The 17790-nt window shown below is 37.7% G+C and overlaps 1 protein-coding gene and 1 long non-coding RNA gene across 9 annotated transcripts in view; one reads left to right on the top strand and one right to left on the bottom strand.

The window, feature by feature from the left end:
* The window catches only part of MYO16 (myosin XVI), a 370010-nt gene that overhangs the window by 326093 nt on the left and 26127 nt on the right, over positions 1–17790 (top strand). For all 8 annotated transcript variants that reach the window (XM_048328397.1, XM_048328433.1, XM_048328379.1 and 5 more), the window contains exons 30-32: positions 1786–2032; positions 3871–4178; positions 6004–7200. In XM_048328397.1, coding sequence (XP_048184354.1) covers positions 1786–2032; positions 3871–4178; positions 6004–7200 — 1752 coding nt within the window. The remainder of the gene's footprint in view (positions 1–1785; positions 2033–3870; positions 4179–6003; positions 7201–17790) is intronic.
* Positions 1–17790, bottom strand: part of LOC125338087 — an 86964-nt gene that overhangs the window by 48101 nt on the left and 21073 nt on the right. The window lies entirely within an intron of this gene.

The raw sequence follows: 17790 nt of genomic DNA, 5'->3' as shown, positions 1-17790 counted from the left end.
TTAGGTAAGTGCATTAATGTTTCAGGGTTTAAAGATGTCAGAATGTATGGAATGTAATTTAAGGCATTGATTGGTTGTGTTTATAAAAGTATAAACCATCAAAACTGTCTATCATAAATTATTATTGGAAAGGATTTCAAAGTATCTAAACTTGACGGTTTTCAAACCCAGTAAATTTTGGATAGAAGCAGTATTACTATGTTAACATTAGTCTTTCTGATATCTTGTCAGGTGGACACTGAGCATCTCTAAAAAAGAAATTTTTAGTGTCTAAACAAGGCACTAGAAAATGATAGAAATTGCCTTACATTACCCTATGCTTTAGCTGTTTATTTTATTCAGTAACATTTTATATTCATAGAAGACTCATTGAATCTTTCTCTCTTGACATTTTTCCTTTAGATTATTTCAGCTTGTCTCTTCATCATTTAATGGTTTGCAGTGATCCTAAATCTGAAACTTAATTATGTTGTTCTAAACACCTAAAGCATTTTAACTTTTTTATCTTGCAATCAACATTTTCAGTATCTTCTCCCAAACTCAAACAAACATCTTACACAGGCTGTCTGCTGACTTCACTTATGAAAAACTTTCAACTGACCAGAATGAGAGTAACCATAAGAAGCAATGATGAAGTTTGACCTTGTTTTGATACAAGTAAACTGATGAAAACCTGCTGAAACCCAACAATATTTCAGGCAACATATAAATAATTCTAAACCAGGTTCTTCCCTGTGAGATACACAGCAGAGGTTCTAGATCTGGAAAGAAACATGATCTTGTGGAATTTAAAAAAGAACAAAAAACATCCACACAAATACAGTACATTCCATTAGCATATTTCTTCCTTTTAAGCCAAAACGTAGGTTCAGAGACTATTGACACCACCTGTTGCAGGCACAGGGATTAAAATGGTGCCCAATTTATCATGGCTACAGAGGTCCCTGTGCCTTGTGTTTCTGATCAACCATACTTTGGAAAATCCGGGGTACTGGGTGGTTTTTGGGTAGGATTTGTTGTAATGAAACATGCATAGGAAAGAGATACAGAAAGCTATTATAGGAGATGCACTAAAATCTTTCCCCAGCATAAAGGTGACAAAGAGTGTGAAGAAAAAGTCTGATAGATACATGAAGCTGATGTAATGTAGATGAAAACTTTTAACTGAAAAAGACATGATGTGACAGATACATTTGAGAAATTTGCATTAAATTTGCATTAAATTAATCAAATTGTTTTAGATGAAAGGAAATGAGCAGTGAAAGTTCTTTAAGTCAAACAAAAAAAAATCTGGTGTTGTTTTTGTTTTGGATGGGGTATTAGGTACATTGAAACAATACAAACATTTTGTAAAGCTGACCAACAGCAATCATTTAATTCCTACTGCATCCAAAGCAATTAATTTATCCAGGCTTTTATTTTGAAACAAACTATCTTTTGACTGTTGCAGTGTAAATGTATGCTCTCACAATCTTTAGTATACATCTATGTTTCAGTTGTAATGTAATAAAAATAACGTTCAGTGAAAGTAAACATTTTGAGTTCTGATAGTGGGAATTTACAAAATTACTGTCACTACTTTGTTTTAAGCACTAGCAGCAGAAAAGGGAAAGATTTGCATTTTACTGTGTTATTTTTATGCCATCAGATTTCCTTCCTAATTTGTACAAGATATTGACTGAACTTGGCATGCTCATGTTTACAGCAGAACACACAGTGATATTAAGTTAATTCCCCAATTAGTTGTCTTTCACTGGTCCATATTTTCTCCTTCTGCTATGGCAGTTGTAAGAGGATTTCTAGCTCGCCAGCGCTTGCTACAGAAGATGAGCATCAAACAGCAAGAGGTCACCTCAATCAAAAGCTTCTTGCAGAATGCTGAGGATATGGGATTGAAAACATATGATGCCTTGGTTATTCAAAATGCTTCTGACATTGCTCGGGAAAATGACCGGCTCCGCAACGAGATGAATGGTGTTTACCACAGAGAAAAGGGAGAGGCTAGAAACAGGCCAGAGGAAGGCCACAAAAGGTAAGATGTGAAGGACCTGCTGTGAAGAATTAATGAATCTCTGCAGGTTTTGTGAATTCCTTCTCTTCTTAGAAAACCATAGAAATGACTGAGGGATTGAAAGAGAATTCTCAAGTATATGCTCATCCCAAATCAATATTAGGTCATATTTTTTCCCTGCATATCAGGTAATTAAGTCTAGAAACTTAAGGAAACTACCATATCCTATTCAGGGGACACTGAGTTTAGAGGAACTTATTGAAGTGTCTGAAACACTTATTTTTTACAGAAATACTTCTAATTCTATGATAAATAGGTTATAGTTTAACTTTCATCAGCCCAAACAAGCAAAAGAAAAATTCCTCTAACTTCAAATACCAACACTGAAAAATTGCCAAGGTAATGAAAAACAGCTAAGAAAGTGTTGAAATACAGTAAGTCCAGACTAAGAAATCCTGATTTCTCACTGAACCAAGTAGATTGATTGTGAGGAGGATGCCTTTATTTAAAAATTGGCTTCTTTTTCTTTTTTTTAAACTCATATCAGAGTTTTCAGGAGTACCTATTTTACAAATCCAGTAAATGCTGGAGAGCAATTCTGTAGAAACTGAGTCCATGATCTCTTCTCTCTTAGACAGCTGAATGGGCAGAGTTAGCATTTGCAGTTAATCGGTGTGTGTCAATAGAAAGAGTGTGTCTATAACTTGCTGGACATATAAATGTTTATTTTTCCATAGGAACTTAATTTTCATCCAGAACAACTCCCTTTGCTATCATTGCTTTTGTCAGTGACTTTTATTAAAGTGAAAATGGCAGTGCATCTGCTTAATTAGTTTCAAATATCCCAGTGATTACATATTGGAGGAAATGCCTTTGTAGGAAAGACTGTAATTAAACATTAGAGTGAAAACAAACTATCCACTGAGCACCATCTTTCATCTTTTGCTATTTCATTTACTACATGGGCAGCTGGCTATATCCTGTACATGAATTTCAGCTCTGCTGGTGATTTGCCATGCAGAAATACAATTTAAAAAGACAAATGCTTGGGGATTTGTTTGTAAAATGGCAGCATAGATATCTTCTATCTAATACATTACTACTGTAAGTTAAAAGGGTCTCAATCTTTTGATTCTTGGAGGAATAAAATGTTAGAAGAATTTTTGCTAACAATCAATTTGTTGGAAGCAGCTGAAAGGTTATTTCTCAATATATATTCAAATAGCAAAAAAAAAGAAAAAATAGAAAAACTAAATTGTAATTGAAACAACTAAACATAACATCATTATAATAAAAGTTACCATTAAAAGTAATAACTAATAATTAAGTTTAAACTGGAAGATATATAGATATCTGGGTGGAATTGCTCAAGGAGCCAATGTAGCTGGTTAAAAAGGTCATCTAATATTTTAAAGATTTGCATTATCTAAATAGAATTTATAGTTGTCTTTTTAGAAAATAACAATAAAGGCTCAGTATTTGCTGCCTCAGTAACTTTCTATTAAAATGGATTTCCCAGAAATTATCATTCAGATTGAAAACCCAGCTTTTGATTGTGTGTAGCAATCAAAGTGTGAACAATTCATTCAGTGCGTGTCTGATCAACAATATGAGACTGCTTAAGCAAGGCTGCATTTGTGTGAAAATGGGCCAGTGTCCTGATTTATCATGGAACAGGAAATGGAAGAAAGATAGCAGCTTGATCTGGATTTGTTTGTCAGAAGATTACTGCACACATCCCCTCAACACAGCAGGGGAGTTGTGAGATTGTTTACCAAAAAGCTGTTGTTACGTTTGCATGAACAGGTTCATTGTTACTGCTTGAATAATGCATCTGGGCCTCTTTTCTGTGTTTTCAGAGCTGAAGACAAGGGTGGGAAGGTCTCTGAGGACAGCTTTGCCGGCTGTCGAACGTCTAAGCACTTTCACTCCAGCTCCGTCCCTGTCCCCATGGCAGTGGACGGCTTGGTACATTCTGCGGCGGGGTCATCCATCAGATCCCCCTCCCTGCACTCTGTTTTCAGCATGGACGATAGCAATAGCCTGCCATCACCAAGGAAACAGCCTCCTCCCAAACCAAAGAGGGACCCCAACACACGACTGAGTGCCTCATACGAGGCTGTTAGTGCTTGCTTGTCGGCAGCTTCTAAGGAAACCACTAATGAAGGTTAGGCATAAAGGCAGAGACAGTCACAAATGTTACTCAGAGTTATTGATTTATTCTTTTCACTTTGATCCTTTTAAACACAGTCAAATGCCTTTGAGAGGTCCTGCTTCCTTGAAATATTTCAGTGGCAGTAAATAAAAATAGCCAATTTGTCATTTGTTCCCAAATCAGCAAATAATACTCATGTGTTCTAATTGCCTAGTTTGTCAACAACCAAAACCTATTTGTAGAACTCCCTCTAGAAACAAATAATCTGTCAATATGAGCTATTCTACTGCACTGACCATTTTATTTCACCTTTTAAACTGTTAGAATATCTTGCATCAGTAAAACAGAATGCTCGAATCTTGAATTTCACAGACTTAAACATTAAACTTTTTCCTACTTTTTCTTTATGCTCACATGAATAACTTATGCATTCAGTGTTTGGTTTTTTGTTTGGGTTTTTTTTTGCCATAATTTGGTTACAGTGATTTTTGTTTAGAAGGAAAGTCCTGAAAGTGTCTCAAAGCATCTCAGTACATTATGGTGCACATAGCATGGTTTTGAGTCCACTTGTTCTATTCTCCTTTACCCTTGAAATGAGTGGGTAGAAGATGAAGGAAAGGATTCCATTCTGCTTTCTTTGATAAGCCTGGTGTGTCATGTTTTGTGTAAAGGATCCTCAAGGTTTATCAAGGAAGATCCTTCAGGTTGGGTTTAAACTTTTGGGTATAACCTTTCCCTAGTCCTGCATACAATGGATAGAAATCTTCGTAGCTCCCTCTCTCAAAATAATTACTGTTCTCATGTCCAGTTCATTGGGTGAAAGTCCATTTTTCTTAACGTCTTCCTTGCTCATTCAAGCTCTATGTATGGAGACATGAACTATGCCCAACATAGTTTTAAACTGGTATGGTTTAAGGAGGTCTGTAGTCGTTTCATCATTCTGTGTCCAAGTCTGCAAGAGATTATCAGTTTAACCAAGGAGTTCTAACAGAGGTGTTTTGAAAGAGCAACAGTTTATATATGTATATGTGGTCTTAACAATAATACTTACATGTACTCGCAAAACAATTTTGCAGTTCTCATATGTATGAAACAATAGGGCAAGTTTCTCTCATTTTCCAAGAATTATGTCAGTTTCCTGAGTCTTTGTCCAAAACCAGCTTTGATTTATAACATCTAATTTTGATCTTAAAAGACCAATCATCCGGGTATCTAGTCTCTTCACTCCATACATGCCTGGAGGCTATGAAGAGACATCTAGTTTAGTTAAGTGTATACTCACTTGGGGATTTGCCCTTAGGCTATGGGATTCCCTAAAGTTATAAATTATTTCCACACCTGCAGTACAAAAGAAGAGGGGGGAATAATATCATCCTATAATTAGAGTTTTGTAGAGATTACATAAAAGAGGGGTATTTCAGTTAGTGGCAATCACATATGTCTCAAAGTAGCACCGTGCTGACTCCCAGTTAAAAGCCTGCCCCTCTCCCTTGGAGCAAAAGGAGAAACAAATACATATTTCCATGTGTTACAGACCTTGCAGTGCACATTTGGATTCAAAATATACCTCCTCAGGTGTGAGTTCTCATCTTTTAGTGGCAGCAGAGATTACCAAAGTACATTATATGCCCAGGTAGCAAAGGCCTGTGGTTTGGTAGCTGAAAATTCTGCATTTTATTCTTAGAATTATTTATGCTTTTGCTTGGATTCCTGTGTTTGTGACTGCTTCTCATTGTAGAACTAAATGGGTAGCATTTGAGGGCTTAACGTACTAGACCAGTGTAAGAAAAAACTGACTTTAACTTGTTAATAACACAGACCTTTTTCACTTTCCTAGTACTGACCCGTCCAAGGCCACACAGTGATGACTATAGTACCATGAAAAAAATACCTCCCAGAAAACCAAAACGAAGTCCGAATACAAAACTTAGTGGCTCTTATGAAGAAATACCTGGCCAAAAGCCTGGGGATGTAAAAAAAGCAAGCACAGTAGTTAAACCAGGTGTCTATGACACTGTGACAGTACAGAGAGCAGTTTCTACTGATGGACCACAACATGGCATGTTGAGTCTCTTTATGTCACAAGAAGAGGAGGAAAATGAGCCTGTCTATATTGAAATGGTAGGGAATGCTGTGAAAAGCAGTTCTGCTGAAGCGGAGAGTCCAGAACAAGGAGAGTCTGTATATGAAGAAATGAAGTATTTTCTACCAGAAGAAGGAAGCAATGGTAATGGAATAATTCCAGTAGTGACTGGATCTCCTCCTCTGTTGTTTGAAAGCAAAAAAAATATTAACATTGAAGATGGAACATTGGATGGAAACAGTCAAGCAGCTTTAATCTATAAAGACTCATGTGACATTCCAGCCCCTTTCCCTAACTTGCTCCCCCACAGACCACCACTTCTTGTATTCCCTCCAACCCCTGTCACATGTTCACCTGCTTCTGATGAATCACCTTTAACACCACTAGAGGTCAAAAAGCTTCCTGTTTTGGAAACCAACCTAAAATACCCTGTGCAGTCAGAAGGCTCAAGTCCATTATCACCCCAGTACTCCAAAGGCCAGAAAGGGGAGAATGAAAGACCAGTATCTCCAGGCTTGATTGTGTTCAGTGTTTCCACCAAAGTGACTCCCCCTTCCACACCACCTCCTCCTCTGCCACCGCCCCCTCCTCCTGTACCACCTCTTGTTTCCTACCGGGCTTCCACACATTTTGCATCTCCTCCAGAGACTTGTGCTAGTTTTCTGATTAATGCTGGGAAAACAGGTACAAATTCAGATCTATCAAAAGTACCTCAGAGACCCAATCCTGCTCAGCTTGGATGCTCATCTTCTCCATTCTCCAAACTGCCTTACTCTCCAAAGGTGGCAAGAGCAGATCACAGGAAATTGAACTCAAATTCATCATTTCCATACAGCCCTACAAACTCAAGGTCATTGACCAGTCCCCTTGATGAGTTAACTAGCTTGTTCAACTCAGGAAGGAGTGTGCTACGAAAATCTGCAGCAGGACGTAAGATCAGGGAGCCAGAAGGTAAGACAGTTCTCTGTGCTTCTCTGTGTATTGTGTATATTTTCTGCATCAAAACTTTCTTACCTTGGAAACTGATAGAGTGGGCAAAAATACAGAATGAAAACCTTGATTGGTTTGGGTTTTTTTAAATAACGTCTGTTGTAGTTGTTGTAGTCATAAGAAACACATGTAGTAGGTACATCGCATATAAAAGTTGTAGGTCTTCATGTTTTGTCTGAGGTATCAACTTTTCTTTTACCAAAATGTTTGTATGACACAAGTTTAAATGTTCTTTTAACATTCCAGCTGTCTCAGTAAAATAAACACAGATGTTACACTGTGTGAAAAATAAGTTTATGCTATCAACCTATAAAAATACTTTGAATTAAATATATGGCTAGGTGGCTGGTAGATGTACTTTAATTTGAAAACTGTCTTTTAAAATGTCATCATTTCATTTCCATGGAATTCTATATTTGGTGATACAGTATTTAGCAGTCTCTTAAGTAAAGCTTGGAAGGAGAGTCATGCAGTGAACAACATTTAAAAAGTTAAAGTAAATCCTGGTTTTGCATCTCAGTAACAACACTGACTCCAGTGTTGTTATTACTTTCCTGATTAAAAAAAATTCTCCTATTGAAAATATTCAGTACACTTTATATAGAAATTTCTGCCCATGGTAGCATCTCCTAAACACAAAATTTTGTGAATTTAAAATTTAGAGTGAGAAAATCTCTAGACTGTTTTCTCTGCTTCTTCATTTCTATTTGTCCAAACAGCTTGTCTTAATCAAGAGCTGTGTGCAGCATATTTGAAATAGGCAATACAGAAATGTAGAATTACTTAAGTTTGAAAAGAATGTTAAGATCATTGAGTCCCACTGAAAAACTAACACTTTCCGTGATTTCAGCTGTATCATAGTTTTCCAGCTGCACAGTGTCTTCCAGCTCCTCCTGTTTGTTGCCCATGCTGCATGCATTGGTGTAGATGTACTTCCATTGGTTTATTGATGTGCCACCTTTTTGGGAAGAAGCCCAAGTCATACTTTTGCAATACAAAACAAAACAGTAGAGAACAGGATGGATTCTCTTATATGCATGGTCCATTTTCTTAAATATATACTGCTCCATTGATTTTAGTATCATATCCTAATTTACACAGCTATACTATAACCAAAGCTGGTGTTCGTTCTTGCTCTGTGTACCTGTATGTCTGTCTGCCACCCCACCTCTCTTTTCCTAAGAACTATGGCAGCCTTCAGCCAAAATTGCTCTCAACCAAGTACAGGAAAGAGCTAAAGGTCTCAAAATTAACTGAGTTTCTACAGGTTTTGTGAAAGTTAGTGTCTAGGTGGAGACAAGAGACATTTGGCTGTCAGAGAAACTATGGTGGACAGAACCCTCTTTAGTCCTCCAGACCTTGAAAAAGCTTTAGCTGGACCTTGCTTGTTCTTGTATGCTGAATTCAATCCTGTATGTTGAATGAGCTGTGAACTGAGACTTCGTCAGTTCTCAACCTCAAGAGAAAGTTTTTTTCCTTATGCTAAGCATATGAATTGATGACATTGGTAAAGGAGTTACTGCAGTAGTTTTGTTTGCTTTGAAAAAATTATTCAATAACATTCACTGCCTATAAGTATATATATAGAATGTTTTCTGTGGGTTTTTGATGGTATTGTGGTTGATTTTTTTGTTGGCTTTTTTTGGTTGTTTTTTTGTTTTTGTTTTTTTTTAATTTGGGATTCTTGATTTATTTTATATGTTATACATTTTTATCTGCTAGGAAGTAACTATTGAAGTTAGTTCTTTGGATGTATCTTCTCAAGGTTCTCTCAATGTACCTGATGAGGAAGTGTTGTAAACCACTCCCAACGAAGTGAAAAAAATTACCTTTATCTTAAAAAAATTTGCTTTGGGATGGAAGATTTTTGCAAATGCAATGATCAACTAAATGTGACCAAGATAGAGTTCAGCTTGGGTCTCATGTGGTTTGAAGCTAATGCATTAACAGAGGCTACCATAAAAAACCTCTAAATTTACCTTTCACATGGAAAATGTACTTCTAAATATTTCATCAAGGCAGCACTAAGTATGAAAGATCAAAGTTCAAGAAAGAGATATGATAAAAAACCTGAATCAATATTTTATGAGCTAGGAAGTTACTGTATACTAAGTGCAGTTACATATGAATAGTTCAGTGATAAGTAGATGGATTGAAAGCAACAAACACAGGTGAATATATGTGTGTTTTTACGATTTGCCTTTTTTCATGTACTTCATGTGTTCATCTATTTTCTAGGGTAACAGCTGGTAAAAATTTTGTTTAATCTTTCATGCAAAGTAATAAGATGGCAGTCATCAGAGTTGACTCTACAAGTGGTATAAAACTAGAAGTTGTCATGTGTTACCTTCTGATATTTTTATCACCTATTGCCTAATGCATATTAAGTTCCTAGAAGATTCCTCCCTTTCTTTTTGTCATTTGTAGTATTTTATTTATCGGCGATGATATGGTGAAAAAAAGAAATAGAATGTCCTTGTAGTTGAAGACACGGCCTAGAAAAGCACTCTATAATATTTCCCTTATTTTCAGAAGTTATAACCTACCAACAATCTTAACTAAAACTCAAAAGTAAAATTGTGGGCCATTTTGAAGTCATGGAGAGTGACCTATGGGAATCAGGGAGTTTCTGTGTGGGATCATCAGCCTTGGAGATGAAAGCCTCCTTGCCAATATAAGTGCAATACAGACAGATGCCCCAGCATGCCTCCCTCTCGCCTGGAGGAGTAATTTCAAGGCCTGAGAACACTTATGTCCTTTTGGCTCCTGACCTCTTTGTGAGAAAAGCTCATCCAGAATTACAGGAGAACACATTTGTGGTTTTCTGATGCGCTGAAGAGTTATTGTGAACTGAACTGAGAACATTGTCTTTCAGAAGGGCAACAACAACAAAAAATCAAATGGCAACAACTTTCTATACCTGGCGGTTGAGCCTGGCCTTTTTTTTATACAACACTAGCCCCTGCTGGTTCAAACAATGATCAGGATCAAATAGTATGCGATTTCATGCAAAATACTTCACATGTAACAAGAGAAGTTTTTTGCTCTGCAGAGCTTACAGCTCAAATAAACGAAGCTGTAACAGGTGAGAACCTAGATAAGGTGGTTTCTCCAAGGGTGAGAAGAGTTGTCATTGAAACTGCAGCTGTATTGTTACACAGAGATTTGGTTTTACTCCATATAAAATGAGATTTGAGTGCAGATAACTGATAATACACACACACACAAATCTATTCTATTCTCCATGATTTCTAGAAGTGAAAACTTTAGTTTGCAAGACATTGAAATGGAATGGTCATGTGCAGATCCCCTACTCAGAGACAAGACCTGAGATTTGAAAGTAGACCTCATGAAACTGAATTCAATCTTTTAATCACAAAACAGCACTCCTTAGCAGGATACCCAAATAGTTTTGACTATTCAACATATAAGACATTTCTTATATAAGGAAGAGACAATCACATGTTTAAGCATTTCATATTAAATATTTATGAGCAAGGACAGAATTTTCTGTTCCTCAGTGTGGAGGAATGATACTCAGATTTTGCTAGGTCGTGATGTTATTACTCTTAATTGGTACAGTTGATATTAAATTATTCCATGCAAAGGGGAATCATTTCACCTTCAGAACAAAAGGTAGAATAAATCCTAACTGATCACCCATGCTTAGATTGGTAGAGTGAGTATTCATGTGGATTCTGAAGGGGAAGGAGCAAAGAAACTATGATTTTGCCTTGACCTGGCTGAATTTCTTACCATTAGTCTATTGAGACGAAGGCACAATGTTTTCTCTTCTTCCTGCTTGTTGAGAAAAAATTGGCATAGATACTTAACTTCTGTGTCTGAGCAAAAGAAAATACACAAGTTTGCAACCCCACATGTCTGCCTAAGAAGTAAAATTAGGAAGATATGTCCTTTATGTATGTCACCAATGTACAGGCATCAAGTTTTGTGAAATTTTGTTAGTGTTTCAGTACAAGTAAATTTGTATATTCAAGTCTATCCATTCCTCAGTGATCTATTCCTTTCCAAACAGTTTGGTTACCTATATAATAACAGCAGCAAAGGCGTGCAAACTTTAGATTGTTAACAGTGTATTGTCATCAATACTGTTATTGTTTGTCCAGTATCCTTGACATCCATTCACTATGTGAATCCCTTCCTTACTTACTTTCTAAGTGATTTATTTTCAAGGCAGGTAGCTTCACATATCAGCGTCTTATTCCACATTCTCCAGTTTAAGCATTGAAAGTCACAGGAGGATAGTTACAACTGGCAAGATAGTTACAACTGGCAAATAATACAGATATTTAGACTTACCTTGGGACTAAAGCTAGCCAAATGCTCTCTATTGAGATTGATTCAAACTTGGAGAACAATAAAATGCAATGTATTTGTATGAAAAGTACTGTCCCGTCAAAGGCAGGTATCCCTTTGATATCTAGTAAATAATTTTCCCTTACCATCAGATAAAGCAAGCTATTGTGCAGCTAATGTCTCAACAGTGGATTGCAAATTGAATCCCTGCTTGTGTTTCTGGGATGAAATCCCAGGCCTTTACCCTCTAAGTCACTCAGCTTTTTGTCTTAAGCAACTTAATAAAGATAATAATCATATTTCCATCTTCTTCCTAGTTGTACAATGAAATTGATATACTTTCTTTGTGGCAAAAGCTAACAACTTACAAACCATGAGCAATACAAAAAGCTGTGTTTTCAACTTTTATCTTTTACCTGAAAATGCTGGAGGAATGATTGTATAAGGCATTGAACTTCTACATCTTTAAAATTCTCAAATCATTAAAACGTTAGGCAATTAAGCTTCACCACACTTCTCAGAAAAAGATTAATATCTGTTCACATAATTGCCTTAATTAACAGGGAGTGAGGGTGACTTTCTGTGACTAATTTTCAGATCAAATATCTAAACACAGGAGAGTCATCAAGCTCTGATGGAATATGTGGAGTTGGAAGGGACCTGTCAGGATCATCGAGTCTAATTCCAGGCCCTGTGCAGGACACTCCAAGAATCACACCATGTGCCTGAGAATGTTGTCCAAACACACGAAGTGAAACAGGCTTGGTGCTGTGACCACTTCCCTGCAGAGCCTGTTCCAGTGCCCAGCCACCCACTGGGTGAAGAACCTTCTCCTGATACACAATCCCCTCCCTTTCCCAGCTGGTGATGCTGTGCCTGATGCCCCCAGGACAGGGTGGCCCTTCTGGCTACCAGGGAACTGCTGGCTCATGTTCACCTTTCCACTGACCAGCACCCCCAGGTTCCTTCTTGCAGCACTGCTTTGCAGCCTCTCATTCCCCAGTCTGTCCATACATCCAGGGTTGCCTCATCCCAGGTGCAGAATACAGCACTTCTTAAACTTCATAAAGTTGTTGATTGTCCCTCATTCTGCAGGGCCTCTCTGCCCTCAAGGGAGTGAACAGCTCTTTCCAGTTTAGTGTCATCAGCAAACTTACACATTCACTATGCACTACTTGCAACTCTGAATCTCTTGCAGTAGGTGCAGAAAAGTGGGAGGAAGAACTGCTAGTAAGAGTTCAATGTGAGTCGTTACAAAAATGCCCTTTCTTGGCTAGCCATGGATGCCCTATACAGAAAATTGCACAGGAGCAGACGGAAATGCTGGAAATACTGTTGCCATCCAGCCCATGCTGCATGATTTTTCTGAGGAAATAATTGCGGTTTCTATTATTGCAGCAGAAAAAGGTTAGAAGAGTCTAGAGAAAATATACTTGATTCCTATTTTCAGAATATCTATGGACTTTTGTACAGCCTGAAAGATACCACCTTAATCTGCAGACTTCTCCTGATCTATAAGTCTGCCATTATCTGGATAATGTATTGCAGAAAAGACCTGTTGTTTCAAGATAAACACAGTGTATCAAGAATAATTGCAGAATCTCTGAAAACGAGTATATTTTACTGCTGAAGATTGTTTTGGGTTTCTGTTACGTCATTTTTTTTCACTAAAGCATTTCTGTTTCTGGTTGACTTCACTGTTTGCTGTTACAGCCTAAAATAATGTAATATAGAATTTGCTTTGGTTGTCTGTTCTGACATGTGAAAGAGGCTTTGTGTGTGATTACCATAAACAATTTTAACCCAAAAATTATTAGAAGAATAAATCAATTCTAATTTTCAGGTGAAAAAAAATGGGTATTGTCATAAAAAATCATATTTATTTTGCATTTTAAGTGCTTGTATTGAAAACACAATCAAGTCTTGAGCACTCCTCCATACATTTCCAAAAGCTATGTCAGTGAAATAGAGGTTGAAGGAGACTATGCAGCCCCAGGATCACGAGGAAATATCACTGCATTTTTGATTTCCATTGACCTTATGCTGTAACTATTGATGGCTACTGGAAAAGGATCCTAGAGTAGGCAGTGCCTTGGTCTGACCCACTGCAGGCTCTCTCATATTCATACCAAGTCCCTGCTTAAGACGAGGAATGCTGAGGAAAAGTAATTGCATTGACTTTTCTATTCCTTTTATATAGTCCATTTCTGAGAACTGCAGGCATTTCTTTTAAATTAATGACTCTGTTTTGCATCCTTTCCACTGAGCTGGATTTACTTTGTTCCCCCTTCATCCTGTCTGATACTCAAATACAATAACTACACCACACTGGTTCAACTTAGTGCATTTTAAACCCATAATTTTCAATAATGTCCCACTTTTAATTATGACTTGGATCATTCTGGTAGACATTTACAGGATTCTTATTTTCATAGCAACGTCTTTTCTTCAACATCTGATCTGACATCATGGTTCCAAATTCAGTAATGGTTTAGAAAGCTGTGTCTTTGCTAACAATGTTATGGGCTTCTTTAAATATTTGTAATTCATAATGCAGAACCACAAATGACTTTGTTTAGGAACTACTACATCATTAATTGTATACCAATTTTGAGAAATTAGCCATATCTAAGAGAAAGAAGTTGATTTGTAGCATATTTATGTTTCTGATACCAAAGAAAAATATGAGTATTTGGCAGTAAAAGTCATGTCACTTCATTTTACAGGAATTCCAGCATTTGGAATAGAATGAAGAATGAAATATGGACACACATTTTAGTGAAAGTCTCTAATTAAATTTTCAGCTTGAGTGAGAAATCTCTTCAGATGTTTTTAACTTCTTTACATCCATCTCAGCATTGAATTATCTTTTGCATAGAACCTCAGTAGCAAACAATAATTCCATTTCACAGAAAATGTCAAGATTGTGACATTTATTTTTGTTTTAGCCTGAAATGAAAATCAAGCATTCTAAAATTCTGTGCAGAAATAAATATTCTTTCCTGTCCAGGCTTTCAAAAATGTTTGTAAAGTAGTGAAACGGTCAGCCTCAAATACAGCAAAATGCTTCTTACTGAAAATGTTAACAACTAAATGTGTTGACTTTTTTTTGAACGTAGATAAGTTCAAGAGCAATCATTTCACCATTGGTGTCAGGTTGGCATTTAGGGGTATGATTCCACAACAACCAAAGCTGTCTAACAAACAATCCAGTCTGTTTCTAGACTCCTTGGCTCAGGTATCCAAGAGCTGTGCACTCCAGCCCCTCAGTGATGACCCAAAGTTATTGACATGACTCATGCAACTCATCATTAAACTCTGAAACTCTATAGACCCGGATGTGTGGATTATGTTCCAGTTCCAGCATTGGAATTTCATGGGGCGGGCTGGAGAAGCAAGAGAAGACAATTGAAAATAGGCTGATAAAAAGACTTGGTCATAAACATGAGGGTACCTTCACCCACATGCTGTCTCCACACTGTGAGAAAGTAGTAGAGTGCTTAGAAGTGGAGTACTGGAGGTAGGAGTAGCGTTTAAAGCAGTTAAGGACATCTGCCTTCTTCCTGGCACCACAAGTGAATAGGAAAATACAGAAGCCTTCAAGTTCAGTACTCTTTTGGCTTGAGTTTTCATTCTCTTTTAAAATGAAAAGCATGAAAATTAGTATTATCCTTTGTATGGTGAAATTTTCAAAACAAAAAACATATTAAATTAGGCTTGAAGCTGTACATTTCATTAGTTCTCTTAGCTCTTTCCTTAGGGACTGGTTGCAGAATGATCCTGACATACACAGCAGCATTTAGTGACAGTTTTTAGCCACTGATTGTCTGTATTTGTGCACAGTGTGGATGTTTATCACACTACATCTGTGATAGCCATATGTTCTTGCTTTGAGGTTAAGGAAGGTGTCATTGACCATCACTCTGTCCTTTCAAAATGAACTTAAAAACAAGCTAAATAGATATCTAAATTCAATTTTTGTCTTAGAAGCTCACTTGGAAAGCAAAATGTGAATTTTCCAGAACAGCTGTCCCTATTTGGTGGGCAGTATTACAGTACAGGTGGACCAAAAATATTCCTTGGATTGCTCCTCAGGATCTGCTCAAACAATTTATCTGCTCAGTGCAGTCACTTACGCCAAGACTTCTGCATTGCAGACAGTGCCAGAGCTGGTATGAGAGATCCTGAAAAATCTCTGTAGAAGCACTCTGGGAAAAGTAAATAGAACTGATGTGTTGCTTTTGGCAGTAGCAAATCCCTATCTGTTTGTTTGTTTGTGGTTTTGTTTGTTTATTTTTTCAATATTTGAAACTGTGTTTGAGGGGGAGGAAGGTTGAGACAGTGTCTCGTCACAGAGTTTCTTTCAACAGCAGCTAAAGCCCAGCAGTAATGGCTGTTCTGTTACTGAGATACCACACAGAAACGTAAACAGACTTAAATGTCTGCCTTCAAGAAGAACTGCTGTATCCACACAAACTTGGAGAAAACAGTTTAAAAAAGGGAAACTGTGTTTCTCAGCAAATTGTCTCCTCCTTTTCCGGCACACCAGCAGGTTTTTAAACACACAAATACAATTTGACTTTGGTCAGCCAGTCAACACACCTAGCAGTAAATAAAACTATTAACAGAGTAAAATCAACTACTTCTTTTCCATATGAGACTTGAAAAGGTGGGGAACATGGGGACATGGTGGGAATAAATGTTTCTTCTAAGGCAGGATATTGTCCCAAGCAGTGTTCCCCTCTTTCCTGCCATGTGTGGTTTGTTATGGACATCAGAAAAGCCTGCAGAGATCAGTTCCTTGAGAAGGTGGGATAAATTAAATCCCCAGTCTCTGAAACATATACACTGGCAGGAGTCTAGCTCACTTGCTGTACTAAAAAGGTGTTCCAAGCTCTTTCTCAGATCTCAGTTAGGAGTATCAGTCAGGAGAGATGGCAGCCTGTCCAGATATTCTTCATCCTTTACCAGTGCTTGAGAAGGCTGTTTTCTCCACTTCAGAATGGTATTCCTTGTCTCGTGCTGGGGAAAAACCTAATTCAAACAATCCAGAGTCCTCGAGACGGGGAAAAAAGGCACTTATGTTATCTATCCCCCACCAGCTCTGAGAGTTTACCTGGTCCAGAGATGTCCCTAACATCACTTCTAGGAAAGAGGGAAAGGTTTCTAGCTAGTAATGATTGACACTGAAATAAATGTGAAAAAAAGAACATTGTCTTTCTACCAGCACAAATCCATCAGAGAAGAAAGCAGAAGAAACCTTCTTAAGTGTGTACTTTCTAGAGCTGTGATTTACAAAATAATAATTGAGCTGATGGCTCTTAAGGCTGAACTAGACCTAGGAGTGCCTGCAGCCGCTTCAGCAACCTGCTTCTTACTACCAGCCTCATGCCCTGAAATTTGGCTGATTGGTATCACTCTAACACAAAATTCTTCAGAGGAGCTCTTCCTCTAGCAGAGTTTTGTCACTTGATGTTCTTCATAGCCTGTGTCTCCTCTCTTTGCTTTCCAGTATTCATGCAAAGCTTCCATGAATGCAGGTTCCCAGACAAAATAAGTGGCCTGTGTCTGTGTTTACCTGCTCTATCAAAGAGTGTGGCTTCTGGAGTAGCTTGTAACACCATCTGATAGCTCCACTTACACAGCTGGGAGAGAAAGGATGCTGGAAGTGACAGTAAAAATTCATTGCTACTATCCTAGGAGCATCCCTGGTGGGGGGAGAATCCTAGACAATTGCTGCTGTAAGGGTAGGCTTTGTGAGGTGAAATAAATCAATGAATAATTATTGCCTCTGATGGCAGTGGCAGCCAGCAGCACAGCTGAAAGGGTGAGACAGGCAGCACACACTAATAGGCTGGGGGAATCCTGTCTTGACAGTTTTCAGCCTGCTCCATTTCTTTCAGCAAATAAGATGCAGCTGTTTGCCTCCAGCTCTCAGCAGACAAAGTAAACAATCATGGTTACAGCAGGTCACAGTGTGACTTCGTATGAGTAAACTGAACTGCTCTGAAGCAATATGCATTTATCCAGCAAAAGGACACCCAAGATAACATGTGCTGAGGGTAGCTAGCAAATGCCACAGACAAGGAATGTCTCAACAGTAAGTCAGAGCAAAACAGGAGACACTAAGTGTAATTGAAAAGGTTCAACAAAACACAGAGGTAGCAATTTGAGCCAAAATAAAAGGGCCTGTTCTTATTTAAACTTCCTTTCCTTCATCAAAAGATACCTGCA

The sequence above is a fragment of the Corvus hawaiiensis genome, chromosome 2 (assembly GCF_020740725.1).
Source record: "Corvus hawaiiensis isolate bCorHaw1 chromosome 2, bCorHaw1.pri.cur, whole genome shotgun sequence".
NCBI lineage: Eukaryota > Metazoa > Chordata > Aves > Passeriformes > Corvidae > Corvus > Corvus hawaiiensis.
The sequence above is the reverse complement of the archived record's forward strand: the minus strand, read 5'-3'. Positions and strand labels throughout refer to the sequence as shown.